The 27,763-nt window shown below is 33.5% G+C and overlaps 2 protein-coding genes and 1 pseudogene across 2 annotated transcripts; all 3 read right to left on the bottom strand.

Moving 5' to 3' along the window:
* Positions 1-1,072: 1,072 nt before the first annotated feature.
* LOC145635318 (U-box domain-containing protein 8 pseudogene) lies at positions 1,073-2,716 on the bottom strand (annotated as a pseudogene).
* A 4,144-nt stretch (positions 2,717-6,860) lies between these two features.
* Positions 6,861-26,644, bottom strand: LOC145637270 (uncharacterized). The gene is made up of 18 exons (XM_081688738.1): positions 25,138-26,644; positions 19,966-20,130; positions 19,636-19,841; positions 18,959-19,169; positions 18,633-18,870; positions 18,376-18,526; positions 17,968-18,278; positions 16,598-16,746; positions 15,400-15,452; positions 14,985-15,005; positions 10,655-11,667; positions 10,118-10,455; positions 9,237-9,368; positions 8,454-8,617; positions 8,126-8,336; positions 7,740-7,977; positions 7,478-7,628; positions 6,861-7,381 (listed from the first exon to the last, which is right to left on the bottom strand). The coding sequence occupies exons 1-18, from the start codon at positions 26,405-26,407 to the stop codon at positions 7,076-7,078; spliced, it is 5,328 nt and encodes a 1,775-aa protein (XP_081544864.1). The 5' UTR covers positions 26,408-26,644; the 3' UTR covers positions 6,861-7,075.
* Positions 15,595-16,607, bottom strand: LOC145636348 (sterol carrier protein 2-like). Its single transcript, XM_081687883.1, has 3 exons — positions 16,327-16,607; positions 16,132-16,192; positions 15,595-16,019 (listed from the first exon to the last, which is right to left on the bottom strand). The coding sequence occupies exons 1-3, from the start codon at positions 16,456-16,458 to the stop codon at positions 15,835-15,837; spliced, it is 378 nt and encodes a 125-aa protein (XP_081544009.1). The 5' UTR covers positions 16,459-16,607; the 3' UTR covers positions 15,595-15,834.
* Positions 26,645-27,763: the final 1,119 nt, after the last annotated feature.

Raw genomic sequence — 27,763 nt, 5'->3', positions numbered from 1 at the left:
CTACTTGAGTGGTGTCTTTTTTTTAGTTTTTTCTCCATTGTCAAGTCAAATAGGTTGATCAAGTGAAATTCGAATCAATTAATCTATATTTTTTTGTGGTTCATAGTGTTTATAACCAATTACGTAGCATTAAAGTAAACATGCTCTAGTTATGTTTCGACAAAAGCAAATGTAAAACTCTCATGCAAATTAGAAGAGAAAAAGAAAATTGTCTTACACATCTAATTATGTGAAATCAACGTTCAATTTGTAGAAAAATCAATTCTCATAAATTTCTTCAAACTAGTTTAAATCTAGACATTCAATATCAGATGATCTTATTAAGTTTCTCTGTATATACTCAATTTCATACTAAATTGTATCCGTATCCAAACCTAGAAGCAACAAGGCAAGATTTGAATCTTATGTCTTCTAGACCATAGGCAGCGGATGATCTTATTAAATTACTCCGTATATACCAAATTTCATACTAAATCGTTCCCGTACCCAAACATAGAAGCAACAAGGCAAGATTTGAACCCTATGTCTTCTAGATTATGTCTTCTAGATTATAGGCAAGCCACTTTGATAGTGAATACGAGTAGCCGAGTAGGAATAAGCCCAATAAGTTGTCAATTGTCATGAACCCACTTTTTGTGAATCATCAATTTTCTTATCCAAAGCATATTCTTACCCCCTTTTTTTTTTTTTTTTTTTTTTTCTTTATTACCCAAAACAAATGAAAAAACCGCACTAGAACCAACAAAGAAACTCTCAAAATTAAACAATAATATCTATCCTTTTAACTACAATCCAAATGCCTTAAAAATACTCATGAAAGATAACATTGGAATACACTTTGCTTAAGTTAGCTAATTTTATCATTAAGTTTAACAAATTTAGTTAATTGCTCCACCCACCATGTTATGATCATTTAAGCAAGAAATTGGATACAATTCCACTTATAAGTTTAACCTCAATTATATTACTCCGTAGTGCTGTAAGCCTATAATGATGACGAAATTGATTTCCATTTATAACTACTTAACCTAAAACCACCCAGCGTATAACTCAATAGACTTTATTATATATCCGGTTGTACCTAGCTCGTTGGCTCCACTGTAGTGTAATAAAAATTGCGGCTTTGTAGGAAGTGATTGCAACAAGGTTGTACTTTAATAATGTAATAAAATGCAAAAATTCAAAGAAGAGTTCTTTATCCATATTTTGTTTATTAAAATAATGTACATTGAGAATTGATACAGCAACAAAATAAAAAAAAAAAAAACTTCTATTCCTTTTTCTCTTTTGTACAACAAAAAGAACTAGTATAAAAATTAAACCAACATTTGAAGTATCTCAATTCTCAAAAGGGTAAAACTTGTTGACCCAATAATAAATCCCAAATCATCTCACCTCAAATTATCTTTGTTCTTGTTAATTCTCTTGCAAAACTTTAGCCAAATTGGATGCAACCCTATGAATCTTCTCATTATCATCTTGAATTAACCCAAAACAAATCTCCAAAACTCCTTGATTTTTTACTTGTCTCTTCACTCTATCACTACTACAACAAATCAAATTCAATGTCATCAATCCATATTGAATTCCCCTTAAACTCCCATTTTTCACATAATGTACCAAAATCTCTACAACCCCATCACATTTCACTATCTCCTCCCTCCCTTCTTTACACTTAGCGAGCAATCCCAGCACTTCGATTGCTCGCTCGAGTCCCGATTTTGCCATTCTGATCAAAATCGGGACTGCCCCGCAGTCAACCGTCCTACGACGGTTCTCGGGGAAGGAAGAGAGAGTAAAGAGAGCGGTCGCAGCTTCTTTCCTCTCTCTTCCTCTCCCCGTGTGGAGGAGGTGAACAAGGCACCTTACCGCACCGGGGTGAGCCCCGATGGTCGCCTTGTTCACCTCCACCACAGCGAGGCTGGTGAGCACCGTTGCTGCCACCGCAGCAGCGGTGCTCCCCAAAGCACTAACCACCCTCGCCACCGCCCCCTCCGCCACCAACCCCACCTTATTATCATCCGACTCCAAACTCAAATTCAACAACAGCAACAACGCCTTCTCCTGCAAACCCGGGTCATTATCCGAGTCAACACACCGCAACACAGCAGACACTGCGCCCGACTCAGTGAGCCGCGCTCGGAACCCCGGGTTAGCCTTCGACAACCCCGTCAACCTCACCAACGACTCAACCTTCTCCTCAACCGTCGAACCCCTCGAGTTAAGCTTCGAGATTAGACACCCGAGTTGACTCGGTGAGTCAGACCCAGACCCATCCGAGTCAGACCGAGTTGGGGTGAGTTGGGTGGGCGTGTAGTTGGAAATGAGGCTGCGAAGGGCGTGGTTAGGGATGAGGGAAGGTGGGTCAGGGAGGGGTAGTTTGGTAATTGGACAAGTACGGTGGCCTGAGTCAATCCATCTTTGAATGGAGCTCCGATCAAAGGTATGACCCGAAGAGAGGATAACCGGGTCGGACATTATATCAAGAGAAATGGGGCATTTGAAATATTCTGGAAGTTCATTTGCCATTTTCTCTTTGGTAATGAGAAGAGATGAAGAAGAAGAAGATGATGATGAAGTGAAGGGGTTTTTTGGGGTTTTGGTTTTGGATTCTGACATTTGTTTTTTTTTTTTTTGGGAGGAGAGAGAAATTGATAAAAGAGAGAGAAAATGAAAGGAAGAAAGAAAGAAAGAAGATTACAGTCCACTACATTTTTATACAGTGGAAAATAAATTTAATTGTATGAAATGGAAAGGTGACACGTGATCTAGTTGTTGGGATTTTTTAAGTGAAATGACTAAAATGCCCTTGTAATTTGGTGAGAGTTTTGATTGTTGTGTTTTGGTGTGAGGGGGTACTTTGGGGTTTTGGTGACGGTGGTGGTATTGTTTGTGAAAAAAGTTTATTAGTTGGTTGTTTATGGGAGGATTAATTAGGGTTAGTAAATTATTGGATTTGACTGTAATTTAATTTAGTAAAAAAAAGAAAAAAATTTGAATGATTGAAAAAAAAATTGATTTTATTGGATAAGACTTAGTTATTGCAGATTTATTTCCTAATGTATGTTATGAGTTAATTAAATAATACTCGTGTTAAGAAGATAAACTACTTTTATTGCGAAGTAGATCATTCTGCCATGTTATTGAGGTTTTAGAAGAAATTCAAGCTTGTTCTTTGCAAATAATGAATTCTATACATATTTTTTCTCAATCACCTAAAGTAGTTCCATTGAAAACATAAGGGATTTTGTATATGTTAGGATTTTCTAAAGGATGTATCATGCATGCATGTATACTTGGTAAAGCCTCTAACTAAAAAAGTGGTTAAAATAAACACATGTAGGATTTAGTGTAAGAGGAAGAAACAAAATAAACTATGATATGGAGTACGTCGGGTTATGTTACTTTTAAAGATGTAAATAAAAGAAGATTGATTTAAGATTTTTTACGAATTTATGAAGCAAAACATATTAAACGAATGAGTTTATCAGCTAATATGGATAACAAAATTCACAATATAATGAACTTGAAATTGATGTACCAACCAACAACTGCAAAGCATTTCATGGTTTAAACGATTAAAGAAAATGTGGAATTCATAGTCTCATATTAAGAAAATAATAACACAAATGAATGTAAATTGCTCTAATACCATGGTAAACTGGTTATATTAATAAGAGGACTTCAAAGCGAAAGAAAAACTCACCATAACACCCATAATACTATCCTTCAGTGCAGAATATTGTTAATGGCTTAGGAGAACTGACTAACTTTTATGATTTTGTGAAACTAAATTCCAAATTCACACATAAAATCTCTTAACCTAGATGTATATATATTTATAGAACTATATATGTCCACATAATGCATGTTTACGATAAAAAGAATATAATACCATATAAACAGATCGATGCAAATTTTAATATTTACAAAAGAATCGAAAGTAGATTGCTAACATGGAGTTTTTTATAACCCTAAATACTTCAAATTACTATTACATACCTATGTTGCGTGCATAAAGTCATTTGAAGGCTCGAATAGTAAGTATCATATGGACTTAGGATTCATTTTATTATTTACCCGTTTTACACATACTTTAATCGTAAACGAAGTATGCATGAATTTTTTGTCTAAGTTTTAAAAACCAATCTAAGGGTCTGTTCTCTTCCGTTGAAATTCAGTTCAGTTCAGTTCAATTCAGTTCAGTTCAGTTCAGCTCAGTTCAGTTTAGTTCAGTTCAGTTCAGCTCTTAATTTACGTCTAATGATATTGCTAATGATATAAAGCCAAATTTCATTCTTTTAAGCTCTTATTACAACAACAACAACAACAACAACAACAACAACAACAACAACAATAATAATAATAATATTAACAATAATAATAATAATAATAATAATAATAATAATAATAATAATAATAATAATAATAATAATAATAATAATAATAATAATAATAATAATAATAATAATAATCAATAAGTAATAAATAATAATCATAATAATCATCAATAAATAATAATAATAACAATAATAATTGAAATAATAATACTTATAATAATAATCAATAAATAATAATAATAATAATCATCAATAAATAATAATAATAATAATAAAAATAACAATAACAATAATAATAATAATAATAATCAATAAATAATAATAATAATAATAATCAATAAATAATAATAATAATCATCAATAAATAATAATAATAATAATAATAATAATAATAACAATAATAATAATAATAATAATAATAATAATAATAATAATAATAATAATAATAATAATAATAATCAATAAATAATAATAATAATAATAATCATCAATAATAATAATAATAATAATAATAATAATAATATTATTATTATTATTATTATTATTATTATTATTATTATTATTATTATTATGTACATTTGTATATACACATATGTATAGTAATAAATAATCAATAAATAATCAAAGATCACTAATCCGTAGTTAAAAATTACTAATTAATAAGTCAGTTCAGTTCAGTTCAGTTCAGTTCAGTTCAGCTGAGTTCAGTCAATCGGAACAGGCCCTAAGCTTATTAGATCTTATTAACATATAGTTAGTTGTATATTGGACTCAAGTAGTCCTTATTAGTTATTAGAATTTATGATTCTTACAAATTTGAATTTAATTTATCAACCCTCACATAACATTAAGATTTGCATAACCCTTATGATTACATATAAGGAAATAAATTATTTTCCTACATAAAGTATTTTCCTAAGTTATTTTGAAGGAAAATACTTTACATAACCCTTAAAATTACATATAAGGAGCTAAAATTGAAAAAATAAAAGCAAATAAATATATAACATTAATTACACTTATTCGTGTCATTGTGTGTGATTTGGTCTCATGCATTGCTAAATCTATTCTATTACACAAAGAAAGACACATGTCCCCATCCATTCTATTACACTTCTCTAACCATAGTGCCACATGTCATCTTACACTATTAATTTTTTATTACACCGTTTTTTTTAATTCTTTCATTAAACTTATACTTCATCTTTCATACACACTTCATCTCCCCCCTTTAATTCAACCTTTTCCTATTCTCTCTATAATTTTAGCCCTTCCACCTTCTATTTAAGCCTTTTTTTCGATTAAAGTTCCAAAATTTTAATTTCTTTAATCATGTTTCCGATTACATATTATACCCTATAATGACTTACTGATATTTCTTCACTCATCTCTCAATACAATTTTTTCGATTACATATTATACCCTATAATGACTTACTGATATTTCCAAACTTCTCTCTCAATACAATTTTATATAAATAATCCGTGCATAGCACAAGCCAGCAAATAAGGAAAATTATTTAATGTTTTTTCTTATCCCTAAGGGCTTCATGTAACATTACCCAATTATTTATCCTACAATAATTGGAAATAAATTGAACTAATAAATAGGGAGCCCTAGAGTTTGTCAATTTATGCCTTAACCTTCCATTAACTTTCTACCAATAATACTTTAGGAAAAATTTGTCAATTGCAATTACGTAGTATTTAAAGTTTATATTTTGCAAATTACAGCCAAAAAGTACTAATAAATTGTAAATTGCCACCCCATTCATTTTTTTCATCGACTTACGTGCCGAAAAATGTTATTCCCTCCGTCCCTTAATACAATACCTCATTTGAACATTTTTTTTCTCACATAATAAAGAGAAAGAGGCATTGTATTAAGGGACGGAGGGAGTACGTCTTAGGGTCCATTTTATCTCTTAAAGGTTTAAATTAAGCTTGGAATTGACAAAAATTAATGTAAGTGCCTCGTATTCACGGCAAAATAATTGCATACAAATCAATACATTTTTTGATACGCAAAACAAGACACTTACGTTATTTTTTCCCAATTTCGAGCTCAGTTCAGATTTTTAAAAGCTTAAATGACCCCTAAAACCTTTGCAGGACATTTTTTCAACACACAAATTGAGGCTTAAAAATTGATTTGGATGGCAATTAATAAGTTATTACTCCGTAGTACTTTTTGACTGCAAATTGTAATTTTTTTAAAATGACTATAATTTACAAAATATAAACTTTAATTGACTACAATTAACAAATTTTTCAACACTTTAGCGGAACAAAAGAGTACGGAGTATTAATTATGCTGAAGTATACCCTCTGTTTAGCGCGTGAATATGTGGATAAATTGAAGACGTTGGTGGGATAAGAATATTTTGACTTTAATGCCCCTCTGGTATTTCCTCAGTCATAAATAAGCTGGTACAAAAAAGTCAATGCATTATATTAAAGTCAACTATCTAAAAATAACGTCAAAAGTTGTGAGCTAGTCAAATAAATTATTAACTATTATTTGAAATTCCGTAAACAACTTAGCATTTCCCAACCCTTTTTTACATGTGAATAACTTTATAACTATTTATTTATTCTTACAGCAAAAACTATAAATATTAGAGCAATTTTTCTTAATAGACATCCTATGATCCTAGAATGAAATGTTCAAACAGAAATCACATATAAGCTCAGATTAACATTAACCCGACCCTGGCCTCGGCCTCGGCCTCAGCCTCAGCGACCGTCAATCATGGAAGTGATTGAGAGTTCATTTACTGAATATGCACCAGCACTAGATGATGATGGATCTGCATCTTGTTGACGCCCTTTGTGGATAAATGCAGGTTGATTCGGAGAAGGAAGTTCGACTTTGTTGCTCAACATAAAAACTACTGCTGACATTGTTGGTCTATCATCTGCACATTCTTGCACACATAATAGTCCAGTTTGTATGCATATTAAAAGTTCCTCAATATCTGCATCTTTCAATGATGGATCAACAATTTCCGAAGATTTTCCTTCTTTCCAAAGCTCCCAAACCTGTACAAATTTGCATTAATCCAATCTTTGAAATAGAGCATCATATGCACTTTAGCATCTAAAATTTGTCTTTAGAAAATGATTAAAGTTACTTACATGACCAACTAAGTTTATAGAAGGATTGTCATGATAAAAACCCGAGTTTTTTCTACCAGTAATAATTTCCAGTAACAAGACTCCAAAGCTAAAGACATCAGACTTTACAGACATCAGTCCTTCCAGTGCATACTCTGGTGCCATATATCCACTGCGAAAGTAGAAAAGCCATAACCAAGACTAGTCAGATGCCCTGCTTTACAATATTATGTCTTTAAGATTTATGAGCAATATTATGTTTGCATTCATGTAATGTACTTACTAGGTTCCGACCACCCTGGTAGTGTTTACTTGCACTTGCTCATTTCCGAAAATTCTAGCCATTCCAAAATCTGAGATTTTGGGAACCATATCTTTATCCAGCAAGACATTGCTTGCTTTCATGTCCCTGTGGATGATCCTTAGTCGCGAGTCTTGGTGAAGATATAACATCCCTCTAGCGATCCCCATTATGATGTCAAAGCGTTTATTCCAATCCAAAGACAACTTATTCTCCTCATCTTCAATGAAATTGATTTATAAACAGATTGTGTTAAGAATTTAAAATCTTTAGGAACATTAACATGAACTTAAATCTTTTGTACTGAATATTATATGGGACAGGTAAAACTAATACAGGGTGGAAGTAGTTTTTAGGAACCGACTTACTGAAAATGAAATAGTCCAAGCTTTTGTTTGGCATGAATTCGTAGATCAACATCTTCTCGTCTCCTCTAATGCAACACCCTAACATCTTCACAAGGTTCCTGTGCTGAAGTTTAGCAATTAGCCTAACTTCATTCTTAAATTCTTGTATACCTTGCCCTGAATTTGGAGCCAGTTTTTTTACAGCAATTTCTTGCCCATTTTCCATTCGACCCTATTAGCAGAGTACAGATATCTCAGCAATCATATAGACGAATCCTAATGTAAGCTGTGTAAAAAAAAAAAAAAAAAATCAACTTTGGAGCAATCCTGTAACAGGAAAAAATAACACCTTGTACACTGATCCGAAACCACCTTCTCCAAGCTTATTAGCCATACTGAAATTGTCTGTAGCTGCAGCTATTTCGCTACGAGTAAAGAAGGGTAATTCTGAACTGGCATCACTTTCTTCAGCATCTTTCGTCCAAAGGGACCTTTCAGCTTCCTCTTGCCGTTCTATATATCATCAATTAGATATATTTTCAAGCAATGACCTCTTTGATAGTTTGTTATTGAAAGGTATTCAAAAATTTTGGCAGAACCTATTTAAAGAGGAACATGTATCTAAAGCATATAGATAATTTAATCCTTCTGTTTGAAATTTTTTGTCATTTTGTCACATTGCCCCCATCTCATACGGAGTATTTAAAGGTATGACATGATTTTGCAATGCAAGTATATAACCTATGTAATTGTTATGTAATAAATCACTTTTCTTCCTTATCAGTTATAAGGGCATGTTAGCAATCGATTATAAACACTGAACCCTTTCTCTATTTTTATCGAGTTTGTTTCAAATTGTTGATCCTAAATTGAAAATGTAGGTACTGCTGGTTTGGATGGAAATAGAAGTATACATGTAAGCTACTAAGCTTTGTGAAACTCTGACTCTGTACCCTTCTAATTTCAGTACATCACATATAGATGATTTTACCAATTGAATGTCATATCATTGTCTTCATTACAAAGTACTCCGTATATCTTAAGATTACTATCATAGATTTTATAGTTACAAAAAGTCCATGTTAAATCTATTACTGCAAAGTAAAGCACAAAATGAGATAATCAGGAGTACCTTTTTTAATCTTCTGATGTACCCAATAGCCCACGAAAAGGATCAATAATAAAAATATTAGCACCACAAGCCCTATGAGAAGTGCTTCCAGTTTCTTATTTGCAAAAAGGCCTTTTGACCTCCGATATCTTTCTGCAAAGCACAAACATGTTGTTTAGAAATACTGCTTAAGCATTGCAACTAGGAAGATAATACCTTTCTTACCGTCGGCACTAAGAACTTTAAGAAGAACAAATTTGTAGTGGTATTCATGACTAAAACTTTACTACGAAAGTAAATCATAAACTTTCTGTTTTCTAAATGGTATTCAATAGCAAAGTACAGAAATTTATCTTATTATTTGGCAAAGAGATTGGAACTGACTAGCATCTGGCCAACTGGGGCAAGGAAAGTGGGAGTTTGAGCAGAGGTGCCAAACAGGTCATTTGGATTGCCTTTTTTTTTTTCAGGATCAGTATAGTTTGAGTTATTTTCCAGATTTTTGATGATATAATATTGGGTTTGATTTCAGGGCAGTTCATGATATTCAGTCCTATAGACTATAATCAGCTAATAATATTCGACTGGATCAATTCTAATCTTGGCCAAATGATTCAAATAGGATAATCAAGTATGAGTTAGTTTTACAAGGTCTATGGTTGAGTTATCAGCAAAAGTTGAGTTAATATGCAAACTAATTCTTTGCCTTTGGAGTGAAATAAAGTACTCCATAATTATTTAGCCAAGTAGGTGTATTTAATTAAAGTTACAAAGGTCACACGGATGTGTTTTCAAGCAAATTATTCCTTGGTCATAGTACTAGAAACTTGGTCCTAGTACAACCAGAAATCATTGACATGAATATCAAATTATAGATACACACAAATTAAATGAAGTCATACCTAGCTCAACTGCATCGGCCCGGAAGTACACATCTTGGCCCCCACTAGGATACATTCTGGTATCCATCAACTGGCCGTACAATGAAATGCAGCCACTGCCTCCACCACTGTCGTCTGCACTGGTATATCCAACGCAAGAGCAGTTCTTCAAGCACTCTTGTTCACACTGTTTCAATGTCGAGCTCTTGTTCACTACAGCTTTCGATGTATCTGGCAACTTAACGCTTGCTAACTTCAAGAATCCTTCTCCATTTCTGCACATTGACCTGTTTTCTTCTCTTACACAACCTGCTGAACCGTCTCTCAGATACCAATCTCGCGGTGATTTAGGCTTATACCTGTTGGTAGACAAGTATTTATGGATGCTTGTGATCAGCTAAAGAATCAGCACATAACGTCAAAGAATTAAGGTTATCCACAAGTTTTTCAGAGGTGCTAGTAACATTCAAAAGAACAAATAATAGTGTGTGTAATGAAATACTCGGTAGATAAACATAAATAATATATGAATTCATTAGCAAGAAAGGAAAGAAGTACCCAGGATAACAGGTGCACTGAAATTGATTGCCACCATTGGGGTTGCAGTTACCAAAAGGACCACACTCCCCATACTGATCACAAAGCTCCTTTGGTGCAGACCAGAACTTAGTCCAATGTTTCGTATTTTCATGCCATGTCTGTCTCTGGACTGTTCCTGTAAGACCATCCACCGAGAAGATTGTGATGATGGAATCGCTAAGAAGGTTGTAGGTTACGGAAACCTCATTTGCATTGCTGACAAAACTATAGTTAAAGATATAAGCATGAGTCATATCTGGTACTCCACTCCATTTCTGTCCTACCCATGGACCTGTTCGCCATATTAAGTCCGAGCCATGGTACAAGAAGAATTGAGGAGATCCTTTTGGGTCAACTTGAAAGGTGTATTTTCCAGACCTTGGATCATCTTTTGATCTCCAAGAGGTTAAATAACGGTTTAACCCAGTTCTTTTATCTAACCCAAGCGTCATTCCTGGCAGAAAAGTGTCTGTTAAGTGATCAAAACTTTGCCACAGCAGAGTTTTGCCATTATCAGCAGTCAAGACTAAATTTCCAGAATCTAGAAGTTGACATGAGGTGCTGTTAGTTTTGTTTAGGGAGACGGGAACCGAAATATTTGTGGACCATGCAACAGTTTTCCCGGAGGTAAGTGTAAGATGCCCGCCTTCGATGATCGAAAGGGTTCCATTGGAACCATAGATGGGTCTATCTCTATTTGCAACCCAAACAGCAGTAAGCACAGAAACCTTTGTGAACCAGATTCCGACGTACCTTCGAGTGGTATTTCCGGGGCTGAAAAAACCCAAGGTAAACTTCCCGGCTTTAGATGTCAGTACATCACCTGCTCTGAGGGGACTGATAGGAGTTATAGTGTCAGTAGAAGCACATAACTGCAGCGAAAGAGCCACAAGAAGCACTCTCAAAAGCATGTTGAATTGTAACAAAGAAGGTGCACTGTCAACCTTGTTGAGCAGATGCGAATGTGTTTCAGATAAAAACCAATAATTCTTCTGGTTGCAGCATTTATATGCTCAATGATTTTTAGTTGGTATGTCAACTTGATGCCTGTGATGAAGATCTATTGGTACAGTATGTGTTGGCATTTATATACTGGCTTCTAGCATTAAATTTCTTTTTAGGCAAGCTCAACTGCATTTGAATAGACATCTACTAGGTAATCTACAAGCTTAGGACTAAATTAATTTCAAATAGACTAAGTCAAAGCAAAGCAATAAAACTGTGACGCGAAACGGCTACACAAGCATGTAGAATAGAACATGATGCTAACTAGATATAATCCAATAATATTCAAGTCCTTCGGATCTTAAAGATGTTACTCCATATCTTACCAAGTATTTTCCTCAGCTCCATTCCACTAAGATTGCCTCATATGTGGGACCAAGGTAGCACTTCTTCGATCTCCATTCTACCTTGACTTGAACCTAACAAAACAATACACTTATACACCTACCAATTGTATATCCCTGTTAGAACCGCCTAGTCCGATATTTCACTTCTCAATATTTATCCAACACCAAATGACCCAATCCAATAATGACTGAAGTTTTGAAAATATATAACAAAGCATTCAGGTCACTTGCATGCTGGAGTGAACGGCAGAATGAAAGCAATTGCATGCTTAAGATTAGAAGTTATAAATAATCCATATATTAAGATCAGAAGAAAACCTGAAATATAAACAACAATTAGTTGTAATTATAAACGGTCAAATATCCGCATTGAAGGTCAAACGAGTCAAACTTTCAGAAAAACAGAACGGGTATGTCATTAAAAATCACAGACCGATAGAATTGGTGGATACACTAGTTTTTGATGACCTTTGCATTCATTATTACACTTGACCCCACTCTAGAGTTGAGTGATGTAGAAGATTTAATTTTGATGGGATTCATGAATGATTGACTTTTAGAACCCAATAAGGCTAACTAACCAATCACGGTAAAACATGAAAATATAGATGAAAGATCCGTGAAGTGCCAGTTTGTAACAGCTTCGGTGATCAAGTCTTAAGTTGTAACTCTAGCAACTCATCAAATGAATACCACACTTCCTAAGAAGGCTCGAACCCGAGACCTCCTATCACCGAGAATCTGAGATACAAGAAAGCAGCTTAGGATGAAACTTGGCAATAGTAAAAGCACTTAGTGACTGATTCTGTAAGTGTTAATAATAGAGCCAAATCGCCAATTGGTCCCATAAAAGTGAAACAAGCAGAATCCAATTCCACCGGCCTATTCATGTTGCAATATTTTATGCCTCCGAACCTTGACTCACAAACTAAGCTCCCAACACTTTCTATTTCTATCCCCAATAAAATTTTAGCTGTTATGAATTGGAAATCTTCTGAAATGATGTCTAGGGTAGAGAAATCCAAACTTGAGATTGTAAATCTCCAAGTTGAGATTGAAGAAGATGAAGATGAAGAAGTTGGATACTTGGAAGAAGATGCTTTAGCATATCCATCTCACATCACTAGTCAAATACGTCTAAAGGCGATGCATCCTTCAGAGAAGATGGACAGGGAGGTGATTTTAAGGCGAATCCGTCACCATAAAAGAATGAAGAAGATTAACAGCACAGTAGAATCGCTCTTTAACTCCTCGTTTTCTACTTTTGCCTTCAGAAACTCGAAGGACTATGATGAATTACCGCAGGGACGGATTGATGATACCTTCAATAGCCCATAGGTTTCAGTTTTTATCAGGTACGCTGAGGTTTGAGCTGAGCCCTTCCTATCCCAAATACACACACACCACCGATTTGATCCCACAAAAGCTTCTCACCTCCCTGCCCCAGATAAGAGTTGATCCCTGGCAAACCCTACTACTGTAAGGTTGCTTTAAACTAAGTTACCTTTAAGCTTCTAGTATTATGTATCTATGTAATTTGTATATATATATACTACGTATTCAGAACAAAGGCAATGACTAGGATCATTCCTAGGTGTCAGGTCATGTTTGAAAAAAGATGATGCACTTATATTCATCCTCTTATAATTTGGTTTTATTGCTCTCTCAGTTTAAATTGTACCCCTAATTTAAGGGGTATCAATTAATTCCCCTAACCTAGGGGTATCAATTAGCCATCCATACTTCCAAATCTAACCAAAGAATACATATTTTGCAACCCACAAGCAAGAATCAATATAGTGAAAGGAGAGGGGGGGAAAATCCTTATAAACATCGCTGAATAGCATTTAGAAAAATATACAAAATTACGATTACCTGTCATAAATCAGCATTCTGACTGGACTGAAACTTCTACTACTAGCTGCAAGCTAAGCTAGCAAGTAGGCTTGATGTACACATGACTTTTGTCTAGTTGAATTCATGTTTCTATGCCTTCCGATGCCCCAGAGTTTTGCTAGTGGGCTCTGGAACTCTTTTTGTCCAAGATAACCAACCAAGAATAGATATCAAACACACTTCAAATTCCAATACGAAGTTAATCACACTAAGATCTTCAGAAAAGATTCCAGATCTTTAGGGAGGTCTGATAATTTCCAGAAACCTCTTCCATGATTATATGACAATTCAAGTGTGGCTATTACAGGAAGATATGAAATGACTAGATCAGTTTTGTCAGTTTCATCTGAAAGAAAACATCCAGTATTTGACATCTTTTTTTCACCCTGATTATTTAGAGGATCCACCAACCAACGAGCCCAAAATCAGTATCACATACGCTGTAGTAGACTGCAAGGGTCACCCTTGGCACACTTTAAAGCATTTCTTATGACATCCAATAATAAAACAGAGTCTATTCCTTATTTCCTTCACGCCGGAAAGATTCAGGGTTCAGATTCCTTCCTGTGATGTCAGTATACCCAGTTGTTCTATAACAAAAATACTGCAACTGACAAATTACATATAATTGCAAAAGGAAGAAATACAAATGCGACACTATGAGCTATATGGGAAAAGTACATAAACTCACAAACTAACAATTTGTTCAGATGTGGGTTAGAAAGAAGAGGTGAAGAGGGAAGTAAGGGTTTATTTTCCATCAATAAGATGATGGGGAAGCCAAGGGAAAGTGTGAGGAGTTGATTTTCCTTCTCTCTAAAATGAACTATATTTCTTTCCAAAGTTGCAGAATTCAAGGAAAAATCTTATCTTTCCTTCCCTTCCCTTCTCTCCCATGTTTCTGTCTTCTTCCCATTCTCCCTAAAATTAAAATCCAAACACATTAAAGATAGATGGATGGATCTAATTCTAAAAGCAGGACTAGCCTAAACTAATAGCACTGACAAACAGCTTATTGTAAGGGAAAATTCTGAAGACAATTGAGCAAACTTAATTCTTACCAAGGCAGACGATAGGAAGAACTGCAAACAAAAGTAATTATGAATCACTAATGAAAAATGTTACCTGTTTCTGCCTGGCAATTTACTGAACAAGTGTCGTGCTAAATGCCTAAATCTCAACCACTGTCGCAGCAGATTCTTGTCTCCTGCAAATCCAAGGCCTACACCACAGCATTTGACAAAACCTCTCTCCTATCTCCGATCCTGTTATTTCATTCAACAATGCTCAAGAATTGCACCAATTTTTCAGACTCAGGCCAGCTAGACTGCTTGAGTCCCCACCAGCAACATCAGCCTGATCACAATCTGGTATAAACAATGTCTATGTACTACTCCATAAATGACTACTGGGAAACGGAACTTGAATGGCATATATCATATCATAGTCTCATAGATTCATAGGTCCATGACATACACAAGAACCAGATGGAAGTGCCAGTGCAGTAGTGCACTCAGTTTGCATTTCATCTACCACTCAGTTATAGGAACACAATCCATAAGTTTACACACAACTGCTGCAATAAAATGCCCATAGAAGCTCAACTAACAAACGTCACAAAATGAACAATGTACACAATTACTAAAAGGAATTGAAGCTAAATCACAGATGTGATAATTAAGACAATTTTTATTCGCTAGCAAAGTAGCAAGTACAGAAAATACCACAAATTTTAAAAAGAATCAGGAATCTAATAAACAACAATGAATTCCCTGATTCTTAACAGAGATATTCCCTAAACTATATAAGTATTGGCACTTTTCTTATGCTGTTCATTTTTTTGTTTTTTTTTTTTTGTTTTTTCAATGGCAATCCAGAACCATACTCTTGCATTCGAAAAGACGGAATGGATCACATCTTAGAAGGCTTAGGGAATATATCAGGAGTGAATTTCTGGGCAGCACTAATACTACCCTTAATCTTCATTGCACCCCTCATAAAAGCAATTTGAGGGTTCATTTTCCCTGTTGCAATCTTAATGAAATCTTCATCCTTGAATGAAAATGTTGCATCTGGCTTTCCTCCTTCAAAAGCACCTGAATTTCAAAAAGCCCAACAAATTTTTACATAATTTGATAAAATTAACAATCAAAATTCAAAGATTTTAGTAACCAAATAAATAACAAAGTTTGATCAGGAAACCCTAACCTTTCTTAACCTCTCCTTTCTTAAGATCAACAGTATAAATCACCTCATTAAAACCCAATTTCTGCCAATTAAGGAAACCCCACATCAATAAAACTAATCAAATTACTGCAAATTCAATAAACTTAGGCAAATCACAAGAAATTATCATAAAATCACAAAAATGAACAACAAAAAAAATGAAAATAATTAATTTACCTTGGGGGCGATGTGGAGCTGATAAACGAGGCCAATTTTCTTGGTGATCTCTTTCCCAGCATCAGTGGTGAGGTGGGTTTTCATCTGTTCCAAGAAAGCGTCGGACTTTAGCTGCTGATCAGAGTCTGCCATCTTCGTGTTCGACGAAATGCCTCAATGAAGTGCAATGCAAGATATTACCGTGAGAAAGGAAGAGCGCTAAAATTAGGGGGAAAGCGGTGGTTGTAAGCATTAACTGCCCCAAAAAAGAAGGGATAAATGCACGAACTACCAGGGGGAAGGCGATAATTGCACGCATTCCTAACTGTCCTAGGTGTATGATTAGTATCTTCCTTCTTGTCCCGTTGTCCGTGCTTTAATTCATGGCGAGTCAAGTCGAGTTCACCAGCTACGATCTGAACCGAGCCGAGCCGAACCAAGCTGAGAAAAATCGTGTTTATATTTTTAAGGATTATCTCAACATCATGTATGAGTTATGAATAGGTATATAAACAATGTTTTAGCAATAGAATTATGTCATACTTAAATAGTTATTCAAATAACATAGATACTCCTACATTTAATGATCACCTATTTAGTCGTCTCTTTAAGTTTATCACGTATATGTTAGGTTGTAAGAGATCACAACTTTACTCATACAACCATTCCATTTAGCGGCTAATGAGACAATAAGTATAGAGATTATATACTTGTAATATAATAGTTTGTTCTTTTTTATTTTAGCCCCACCATCTTTCTCTCTTAGCTATTCTATTCAACCAAAAAAAAAAAACCTCAATATTGCAAGCAAAAGAGGACGGAGGGAGTAGTACAATTTGTAATACGATAATGAGACAATAAGTATAGAATAATGTGTTTAATACTTTCTCGGTTAATTTTTACTTGACATGTGACGCTTTCCAATACAAAACTTTAACGACCAATAACAAAAATTATAGAAATTATATACTTGTATTATGATAGTATTTGTTAACACGAATCTAATAACATCCCACGTGAATATGTTTTTACTTATATATAATTCACAAAAATAATCAAAGAAAAGGTGGTGAATAGTGTAAAAGTCAAAGCGGATTAAATAAAAAAGAACAAACTCAACAAAGGATGTAGACTATATAAAATCTTCCTAAATTCTTTAAATAAAGTCAAGTCTATATGAAATGATAATAGGATCCTTGAGCACAATATTGGACTTTTGGTAAACATGCATGGTGCTGTGTTGGGCCAAGCCAGATTCCCAAACTCACCTAACTTGGTACATAGAGCTCTTGGTTGAATAAAAAAAAATTATTCAGCTCTTTATAAACTTGGTTCTCATGAGTTGTTAAGTTTGGTTTGTGTTCAACTTTATTATAAATTGAGCTGAATATGTAAACAACCATTTACCATTCTTATGCTTTGACATAATAAATCTCCAACTAAACCATATATACCTTAGCAATTATATACAACTAATTGTAGGAATTAACATAGTACTCCCTCAAAATTGTTTCCCTCTTTTCATACCTTCCAACAATTTGACCCTACCCCAAATAGAACACAGAGCAAGTGACTAAAATACCAATGAACCAAAAAATTGTGGTAGCTTAAGCATCTCAACATCTACAATGGGCTAAATCTTGCTACGATTATCAACTTTACTATCGCGCATTTAGCATAGTGACAGTAACTTGATTCACAGTGAATGATTCATCTTGTTTACTAGAAGAAGAATCTGTCTCAGTAGGGTTCCATCCCATACAAAAACCCGGTAGCCTAGGCTGAGGCAAAGATGCAGATTCACTACCCAACATTAGCACCACGGATGCCATCGTTGGCCTATCTTCTGCCCTCTCTTGCACACATAGTAGACCAACTTGTAGGCATCTTAACACTTCATGTACCGAGTATGAATCTCCCATGACCTTGTCTAGAATCTCGGTCCCTTTTCCTTCTTTCCACAGCTTCCATGACTGTCAATTTTAAGCATTTGTTTTCTCAAGGTTAGTAATATAAATAAAGCCATTAATGTGACATAGTAAGGGAAAAATATAAAGTGCTTTTACTTACATATCCAAGAAGGTGTAGTTCATGATCAGAATTATAAAATCCTCTGTTTTTAGTCCCACTAATTATCTCTAGGACTAGTACACCAAAGCTAAACACGTCTGATTTTACTGAGAAAAGCCCATCCATCGCGTATTCAGGAGCCATATAACCACTGCATAATGAAATATATAGTTGAAATAAGCTTGCAAGATGAAGGAAATTATGCAAAAGTATTGAAGAATATGGTACTAATAAGTTTATTGTTTTGGGTAACTTACTATGTTCCAACTACTCTCCTAGTGTTTCCTTCAGTTTGATCACCTCCAAAAATCCTTGCCATGCCAAAATCTGATATTTTCGGGTTCATTTCTCCATCGAGCAAAATGTTGCTTGCTTTCATATCTCTATGGACAATTCTATACCTCGAATCTTGATGAAGATACAATAGCCCCCTCGCAATCCCACATATTATGTTGAATCGCGTTTGCCAATTAAGCAATGATTTTCTTTCATCATCTACATATCATTAAGCAATAAAAATAAGAAACCGAGCTAAATGAAAAGGGATGTCACATTATTAGTGACTTAAGATTGAGGGACTTACGGAACAAAAATGCATCTAGACTTCTATTTTTGAGGTACTCGTAAATGAGCATCTTCTCATCCATCTCTACACAACAACCAAGTAATCGAACAAGGTTTCGATGCTGAAGCTTAGCGATCAATCTAACCTCGTTCTTGAACTCTTCTACCCCTTGTCCTGATTCCTTAGACAGTCTCTTAACTGCAACTTCTTGTCCATCTGGTAGCACACCCTGATTTTTACAATGCAGGTTATTTTAGACTTTTAGGTACTATTTTTTTGGCAGACAAAATACACATTTAAGCATATATAAATGTACAGATTATTGAGCTCAATTTAAGCACTTCTTCATCAACTTAATCATGGAAATTTGTAATCAGGAAATACCAATTTTGATACATAGAAATACACTTTCATAAGAGACTCAAATTCAATTTAGTAAAAATCAGTTCAAGAAAACATGGCTTTAACTACCTTTTTTTATTTTTATTTTTTTTTTTTTTTTTTTTTTTTTTTTTTTTTTTTTGTTGTTGTTGTTGTTGTTGTTGTTGTTGTTTAGAGAACCACAAAGGGCAGGGGTGAGAATCGATCCCAGTCTCAACATGGCTTTAACTATTTGCTGCTTAAATCTTTGTGATACCATTTTCAAGGTTACATCCATCAAATAGATGCAAGGCTAAAAAAAAATGTACGTGTACCTTATATACGCGTCCAAAACCACCTTGTCCAAGTTTGGTAGCATCGTCGAAGTTGTTGGTGGCAACGGCCATGGTATATAGGTCAAATATGGGCAATTCAACATCTTCTAAATTATTAGTTTCCCCTGAGTAGTCTCTTTTGCTAGAGATGATTTGCCCACTTATGAGAATTTCTTGGCTCCTTTCAGTTGTACCTGCCCTAGAGGCTGAAAAACATAACAAAGGTTAGTTACCACGTTAGTAATTCAATTGGCTAAGCTAACTACGTGACAACTAAATTTGGACGATGGTATATACAGAGTAAGTTATCGACATGATTTGTGAGTTTACCTCTTGTCTCCCCAAGTCTTCTTCTAAACAAAGTTTGTGCTTTTTTCCGTCTCAATATGATCAATGCAATTATGCCAGCCAAAAGTACGATTGAGGCAATAGCAATGCCAATACCCATTACAATTTTCTTTGCACTATCCGAACCAATTCCAGAGCCTTGAGACCCTATTCAGTATAAACAGTACATAATTAGATAAAACTATTATAAGTATTGAATCTTATGATCTGATCAACTAAATATCAATTTAATCAACATAGAAAGGAGCATGATCTCAATCTCACAATAACAATATATACCAAGTATAAAAAAAGGTATTGCATAGTCTTTCCTAGCCTCATCAATCCATAAATCCAAAATATATTTTCGCATACTCTATATGCTGTTCAAGAAAAATCGTCACCCACTCTTACATACTCTGCTTAGGACATAATGGTTTACGATTAGATTTCTCAATATCCTACTATTTAAATTATGTGATATGAAAAGGAAAGATATGATCGATGTTATAAGAAATTATACTAGTAATAATAGCTGTCCAATTCAAACATATACTGTATCAATGTATGCACAATTTGTTTAACAGTTTGGTCACCAATTTGTTGAACAGTACACATCACTTCATTTTTTATTTATTTTTTTATTTATTTTTTAATTATAACTCAAAGATGATTAGCTGGACAAATAAATCAGTTCCTATCTAAATCTTTGGCCTTGGTGTCTAAAAATAAATTAAAATAAAGATCACGCATAATTAAAAGGTGTATTAAATAATTTTATGTGGGTACATTGCCAAAGACATATCAAGAATCGTTAATTCTCTACAGAGAAGCAAAAATGTTATGCACATAATTTAAATTTAAGACTTTCAAATTAAAACATCTTTTCTATAACGTGTTTTCTTAACTAACATTAATCAATTAGCTAGTTTATATTAACACGTGTAAACTAGTTTAGTTGACAAAGATATCGCTCTGAATTTAAAATTTGTCTTAAGTAACTTTTTTTTAGGCTTTATTTATTTATATTTATTTATTTTGTAAGCCTCTTTATAGATTATACATATAACAAGAAAAATAATAGCTAACTTAAAATTTACAACTTTCTTGCATTTTATTTTCTATTGTACAAAATTCATTTGACAATGAATGGTGATTTACATTAAGACGATATTGGTTTGACCACCATTGTATGAATCCATGTGATAAACACAACTTTTTATCCTTAACAAATTTCTAATGTAATTTTTGAGTTCAAATTAAACACTTTCAAGTTTCAACGGCTTTCATTTGACAAAAATGACTTGTTATACAAGTTTTTATATTTACTACACGTTTTTAAATTATGATGGACTATAGTTTCAAAGCAATGAAAGCATAACATTAGTTTTAAATTATTTTACTACTATTTTTATATAGAAAAAGGTATGGATCGATGACAAATAATATATACCGAACTAATCTTCTGATTTTTAAATACATCATACCCCTAAATTATAACCAACTAAACTATATAACATCTGCTTAGGATCCCGACGAAACTAGAAGACTAGTATGAGTAATTTACTTTAATAAGGTGGCCAAACTTTCCACGGCTTGCAAGAGCCATGCCCAATTTCATAGGAAAATGACAGTTCAACAACTTATACTTAGTGGTCTTCTTCCTACATTCCACTTTGCTAGTTGTTTCAACATTTTAATCTAATTAGTTATATTAAAAACATGGTTTAGTAATAGTCTAATCTTCCCATTATAAAACCTACCCAACCACTAATCTTACTTTAAAAATCTTATAGCAAATAAAGAATTGAAATTCACATTAGTATGAGAAGATGCTATATAATAGAGCAACTAGACCATTATTTAATCTAATTAACTAGCTAAGCTAAACCTAGTTTAGCTGACAATATGACATTAATGTTAGATTTAATTACACAAATATGCTTCCTCTTTTCCGTACAATGTTTCAGGATATGATAAGAACATGGATAAAATATACCCAACAAAATTAAAATATTCCCAACTATATATAGCATGGAGTGGATCAATTATATTTTTAATGAGATTATTCCGGTAGAAAGTTAGTAACACTACTATGGAGTATTTGTTTATACTTCTGAAGTTAACAGCACATCGGATTAAGATTCTGCTTGCATGAGACAATTTCATAATAATAGGTTATCATAAAAGTTACCGCTAGTATATTTCATTTGTGAGAGGACGCGTAACTTTATTTTAATGTACATTGAACGATTAGATATATAAAAACTGATTGATTGAATATTTTGATCATTCTATGTCTTTGTACAGCTGAATTTCGGATAATTAGTCTCAACTCATATATGTGGAGTTTTCCTTAACAAGATATATACTTGGTATCATCTAAAGGAGGTTCTAGGAAGCTTTTTGACAATATTATTTTGGATCTAATCTAACTTTTAATGTGTTAATCCACTAATCAAACACTTGGACATAGGATGCCCCTAATAGACACCATAAAGGGGGAGTAATACTAGTGCTGACGTCCATATGATATAGATTAATGAATTAATCCACCTTTAAAGCCTAATCTTCCGGTTTTAAAAAGCTTATTCGAAACCAAATTTTACTCTCCAAACAAAGTATGAATAAGAACTACATAGTTCTACCTTTAAATTAATTCACTTTTTTCATGATAACTTTTTTGTAATTTTAGTGTAAGGAGATGTTTGGTTAACCTACAGGCTTCAAATAGGTAAAACCTATATCTTGTGTCTATTTAACAAAATATTAATTTCCAAATCCAAACGTTAAACCAGGTAGATATGGGGTTCAGAATCTCAAAATGGAGGTGAGTCCGTGAGTATGACTCAATAGCTCATACTATACCCTTAAGTATCAAATAAAAGAAAATTATTCTTTTTTGAACAAAATCAAACACATGGTATTATTAAGTACAGTAATAAATTTAATTTCATGCCACCATTAACTTATTCCTAATTTCAAGCTCATATCACTCTACAAATCAAATTCTGATGTACGATCTCATTCAAACAATCGAGTCTGAACATATCTTTGTTGTGCTAATAACGTGAGACTACTTTTAACTTAGAAAAAGGTAATCTTTTTAGTGTAAAGTAAAATGATGGTAACTTGAGAATGAAGATTCTAAAGTTAATATAAAAGGGGAAGAGAACAGTTGGCCCAACTAAACCTAAACAGGTCATAAAAGAACGGCTAATTGGTCAGACAACTCAATTAACAATTTGAAAATATAGTGACCCCAAAGAAAACGGTCCAAACAAAGTAGGACTTGGGACCAAGGTCTTTTGAATTTTTAGGACACTTTTATCATCAAGTCTCTAGAAAAATTTGTGTCAATTTTTTGCCACTGATTAAGGGCATTAAAAGCCACCCTTTTTATCTTCAATTTTCTATTTATTTCTTTTTCGTAAGTAGGGTTAAATTTTGGTCGGCTTATGTTGGATCATTGGTTCAAGTAAGTTCAAAAGTATATGCTGCAACTGAGTTTTTTGGATTTTCGTTTAAGACATTGGTCCCCTCGTATTACCTTCACCTTATTCATATGAATTAATAATATCTTTAACATAAAATTTTATATTTCAATTAATATTATCATTATGGACCACAATAGGTCATGTCTAAGACTGACAAGCCATAAGGACGACAGATTAGTGATGGAACGGAGAAAGTATACCTTAATTCTTAAGTTTTTTAAAAGGTTGCTGCGAAATAATAGATTATGAATTGTTGTAGACACACACATTTTAGCATTATTACTAATCACCTTTGTCAATATATGATATTGAATTTGGCCACTTAAATTCGCCATGTAGCTAAGGTTGAGTCTTAAAAAACACTTTTTCTTGAAAAATTACTTGTGATATAATCTACTCCGTAACTCTTTTCTTATACAATTGCAATTTTTACCCTTTTTTTTCAACCATAAATATATTCACCTTATTCAACCTACTGAGATAGTGAGATGTATTAGCAAGCCCCTCTAACTTTTCCCTAAATCATTTTTTTTTAATCTCATCTACTTTTAAAATTTACATGTATCACTTACGTTTAATAAACAAACGAGCTTATTACTACGAGCACAATAATTTAATCAAGAAGTTAATTAATACGTCATTGATTGCTATGTGAATACACACAAATCCCATCTGTCAAAATTGGTGATCCTCTACCTACATTACATTACATGGGTTCCACCATTGATATTAACAATGGTAATTAAAGCTTATAATACGCCTATCTACAAATATCATGCTTAACATGTTTTTTTCACCTCCCATTTCCTTTACGTCAATACTTTCCAAAACCTTGGCCCCAAAAGAAGAATAATAATACTCTAATAATTAATAATAAAAACCTAGGGCTGGCAATCTTTGATCCGACCCGATCCGAACCCAAACAATCTGAATTTGACCCGATTGGACTTAAGTTTCGTGTTTCGTAATAATATTAAGTTTTACACTATTTTTGATAGTTTCAAAGGATAACCCGAAATCTAACCTAAACCCGACTTGCTGACCCGAATTACCACCCCTAAAATACCTTATCTACATCCTCGACTCTTTAACTTTTGTCTTGATATTGTATTTTAAAGTTGTTAACCAAATTAATTCTCCTTCATTTAGGAAAATCATCAAATAAAAAAATGATCAAAGGTTTATTATTTTAATAATATTGTAATCCTGAATTTGATTACTCCTTAGCATCTACTCCGCAATCTAGCCATCTACATTCTACAAAGCTATATTCTGCACTTCCAGAGTCCAGATATTCATCATCAAATTTGCTTAATATGCTAAATAATACTTGTAGCTTAAAGTTTGTGCTACACAATATATAGATTATGAACATTACATAATCTTGTTATACCTTCGTCTCATGTTATTTGCAACGATTTGACATAAAAAAGTGAGTAAAAAATGTTTAATTGTTACAAATAATATGAAACAAAGATATATTTTATAAAAAAAGATGTTACCGAAAGTGTATAGGATTTCATTACTTATAATGGCCAATATGATATGATTTTATCTACATGATACAGTATACTGTAATTAATACCGCCATGTAACTCGTTAAACAAGACTAACTAAATTAGCCAATTCGACAAAATAAACACATAAAAAGCAAAATTAGAATGGTTAATATACGTACCTAGATCCGAAGCGGCTAGCCGAATGTACAAATCTTGTCCACCTTGAACATAATCTCTCATATCAGTTAAATTATCGGTCCAATAAACACACCCATTGCCAACCCCTTGAACCACATTCAAATTAGCATAAGCAGTACAACTACAATTCCTCTTGCACATATCTCTACATTGATTAAGGTTTAACCCTTCATCTACAAAAGCAGTTGTACTCTCGGGTAATTTCATATTTACCAACTTCAAAAAACCATCCTTCCCACAATCCAACTCGGTCTTTCGGACGCACCCACTTGACCCGTCTCTCAAATCCCAATCTTGAGGGTTCTTTGGCTCGAACCCTTGTGGACATTGGCAATCGAAAAAGCCACTCGTGTTGCACACCGTATACGGACCACACACCCTATATGTGTCACAATCGTCCGCCCTAGCGTACCAATACCTAGTCCATTGTCTAGTATTTGGCACCCACGTAAATCTTCTAAGGTACCCGTCAAAAGTTACTAATAACCTTGATTTTACCTCACCACCCGGGGGTAACTCAAACGTATAGTAAACTTCATCCGGCCCGCGGTAAAAAGTAAAGTTAAAACCATTATTACCCGTTGCCATTTCAGGCACCCCACTAAAACGTTGCCCCACCCATGGTCCGCTCCGATAAATTATTCTATCCCCATACCTCATATAAATTTCCGGGTCACCGTGATAATCCATTTTAAAGCTATAATTACCCGTACCCGGGTCATCTGGCCCCGCCCACGAGGTTAAAAACCGGTCGAGACCCGTTTTTAGGTTCCACCCGAGTTTTTGACCCGGAATGAGAGTATCAGTCGGATGATCAAAGCTCTGCCATAGATATCCACCCGAACCCGAATCCCCTGCTTCTCGGATCACCAAATTTCCTGAATCCAACAACTGTAACACCGGATTTTTAGCCGTTGATCCATTAATCTGCCATCGAATGTGAGATTGATCATCAGAAATCACAAGATTTCCTTGATCATCAAATTTGAGGGTGCAGGAATCACTCAATGAAGGCGCATCTCTGTTTCCAACCCAAACATAAACATTATCTGAAGGAATATCTTTGTACCAAATTCCAAGATAATATTTTTTGGGATTTTGTTGTGTGAAAAACCCCAATTCAAATTTCCCAGTTGCTGAAATTAGTGTTTGGTTTGAGGAGAGAGATTGTGTTGAAGTTAAAGTATCAGTTGGTGCTGAAAAAACAGGGGAAAACCAGAGGAGCAAGATTGCTAAAATGGTGAATTTCATTCTTCAAAGAAACACCCACAATTTTCTTTGTTTTGGGTATTTTAATTAATTTTGGGAGGAGTTGGTTAATGATTTGGAAAGTTGTACATTTTTTTATTTTTTTTATTTTTTATTTTTTTTTTTTTTTGAAGAAGAAGAAGAAGAAGAAGAGAAGTTGGATTTTGTCTGAAAATACAGAGTGTCAAATAATTCTACTGGTAGTATTATTATTTGGAGGCTGCTCTGCTTTTTTTCTGTCTTAGTCAACTTTTTGTGTTTATATTTATGATTCTATGTGTACAAGTAATTCGTTCTCACGTGGATTGTTTAAATTTTTTAATAGACTCGTATTTACAAAAATTAAAAAAAAATTAAAAGACAATGCTATAGACGTGATTTGATTTCAAGTTTTTGATATAAAGTCGGTTTAAAATTTTACTAGTGGATCTGATGTCTACTAATGAGGATTGTAACTAATAATAATAAGAAAGGATTTAGCCTAATGTGGGCCATTTTTTCAAAAAAATTCTCAATCAATTTAGCAATCATAAAAAGGGATTGGAGGATATTTTGATTCCTTAACAAGGACATAACTAGTTAGGATTTGGGGTCATAAATTTGATCAATGAATCGGGACGATTTCTATTTTGTTTAATCTTGAGATGATTCATGGTATATCATAATGGGTATAGATTTTATAGGATCATAATAATGAGTGGAGCAAAAATATAGATAGAAATAAATCAAAGATGATAACAAAGTAATTTTCAAGACATATTCACATGTAATAACAGGACAAGCCGAGAAAGCTTAAATAGACTTTTAATTCAACAATTGACTCAACTCAAACTCTGGCTCAAACTTAAGCAACAAGCTCCAATCAAGAATTTTTTTCCCAAAGGCAAATACAAGTATTTTGTTTATACTTACTACCAATTTATTGAATACAAGATAACCTAAAGATATTATGATTTTTTAAAACAAAATATATATATATATACTTGTATATTGCTTTTCAATTGGATGATAATGTTATCGAAATTCATTTATACTAATTTTTTTCACCTTTATGAACTTACGGAATTTTATATTCAATCTTGAAATTTTTATATACATTGCACAATCTTTTCTTTTCTATTTTTCATGTCCCAAATTAGTAGGTCAATATTTTTTTTTTTGGGTAATAATCCATTACTCTATACTCCGTACTATTTTGCCTCTCTCCTCTCAGAAAAACTTGTATGAACCTGGTTCACAATAATATTATTGTGGACCCGAAGTTACACATGTACGTAACTGGTTTTGTATTGAACATAGTGACCCTAATATTAAATATAGTAACCTTAATTTTAACATAGTAACCTTAAATAAAATATG

This window comes from Chenopodium album, chromosome 6 (assembly GCF_948465745.1).
Source record: "Chenopodium album chromosome 6, dcCheAlbu1.1, whole genome shotgun sequence".
NCBI lineage: Eukaryota > Viridiplantae > Streptophyta > Magnoliopsida > Caryophyllales > Amaranthaceae > Chenopodium > Chenopodium album.
The sequence above is the reverse complement of the archived record's forward strand: the minus strand, read 5'-3'. Positions and strand labels throughout refer to the sequence as shown.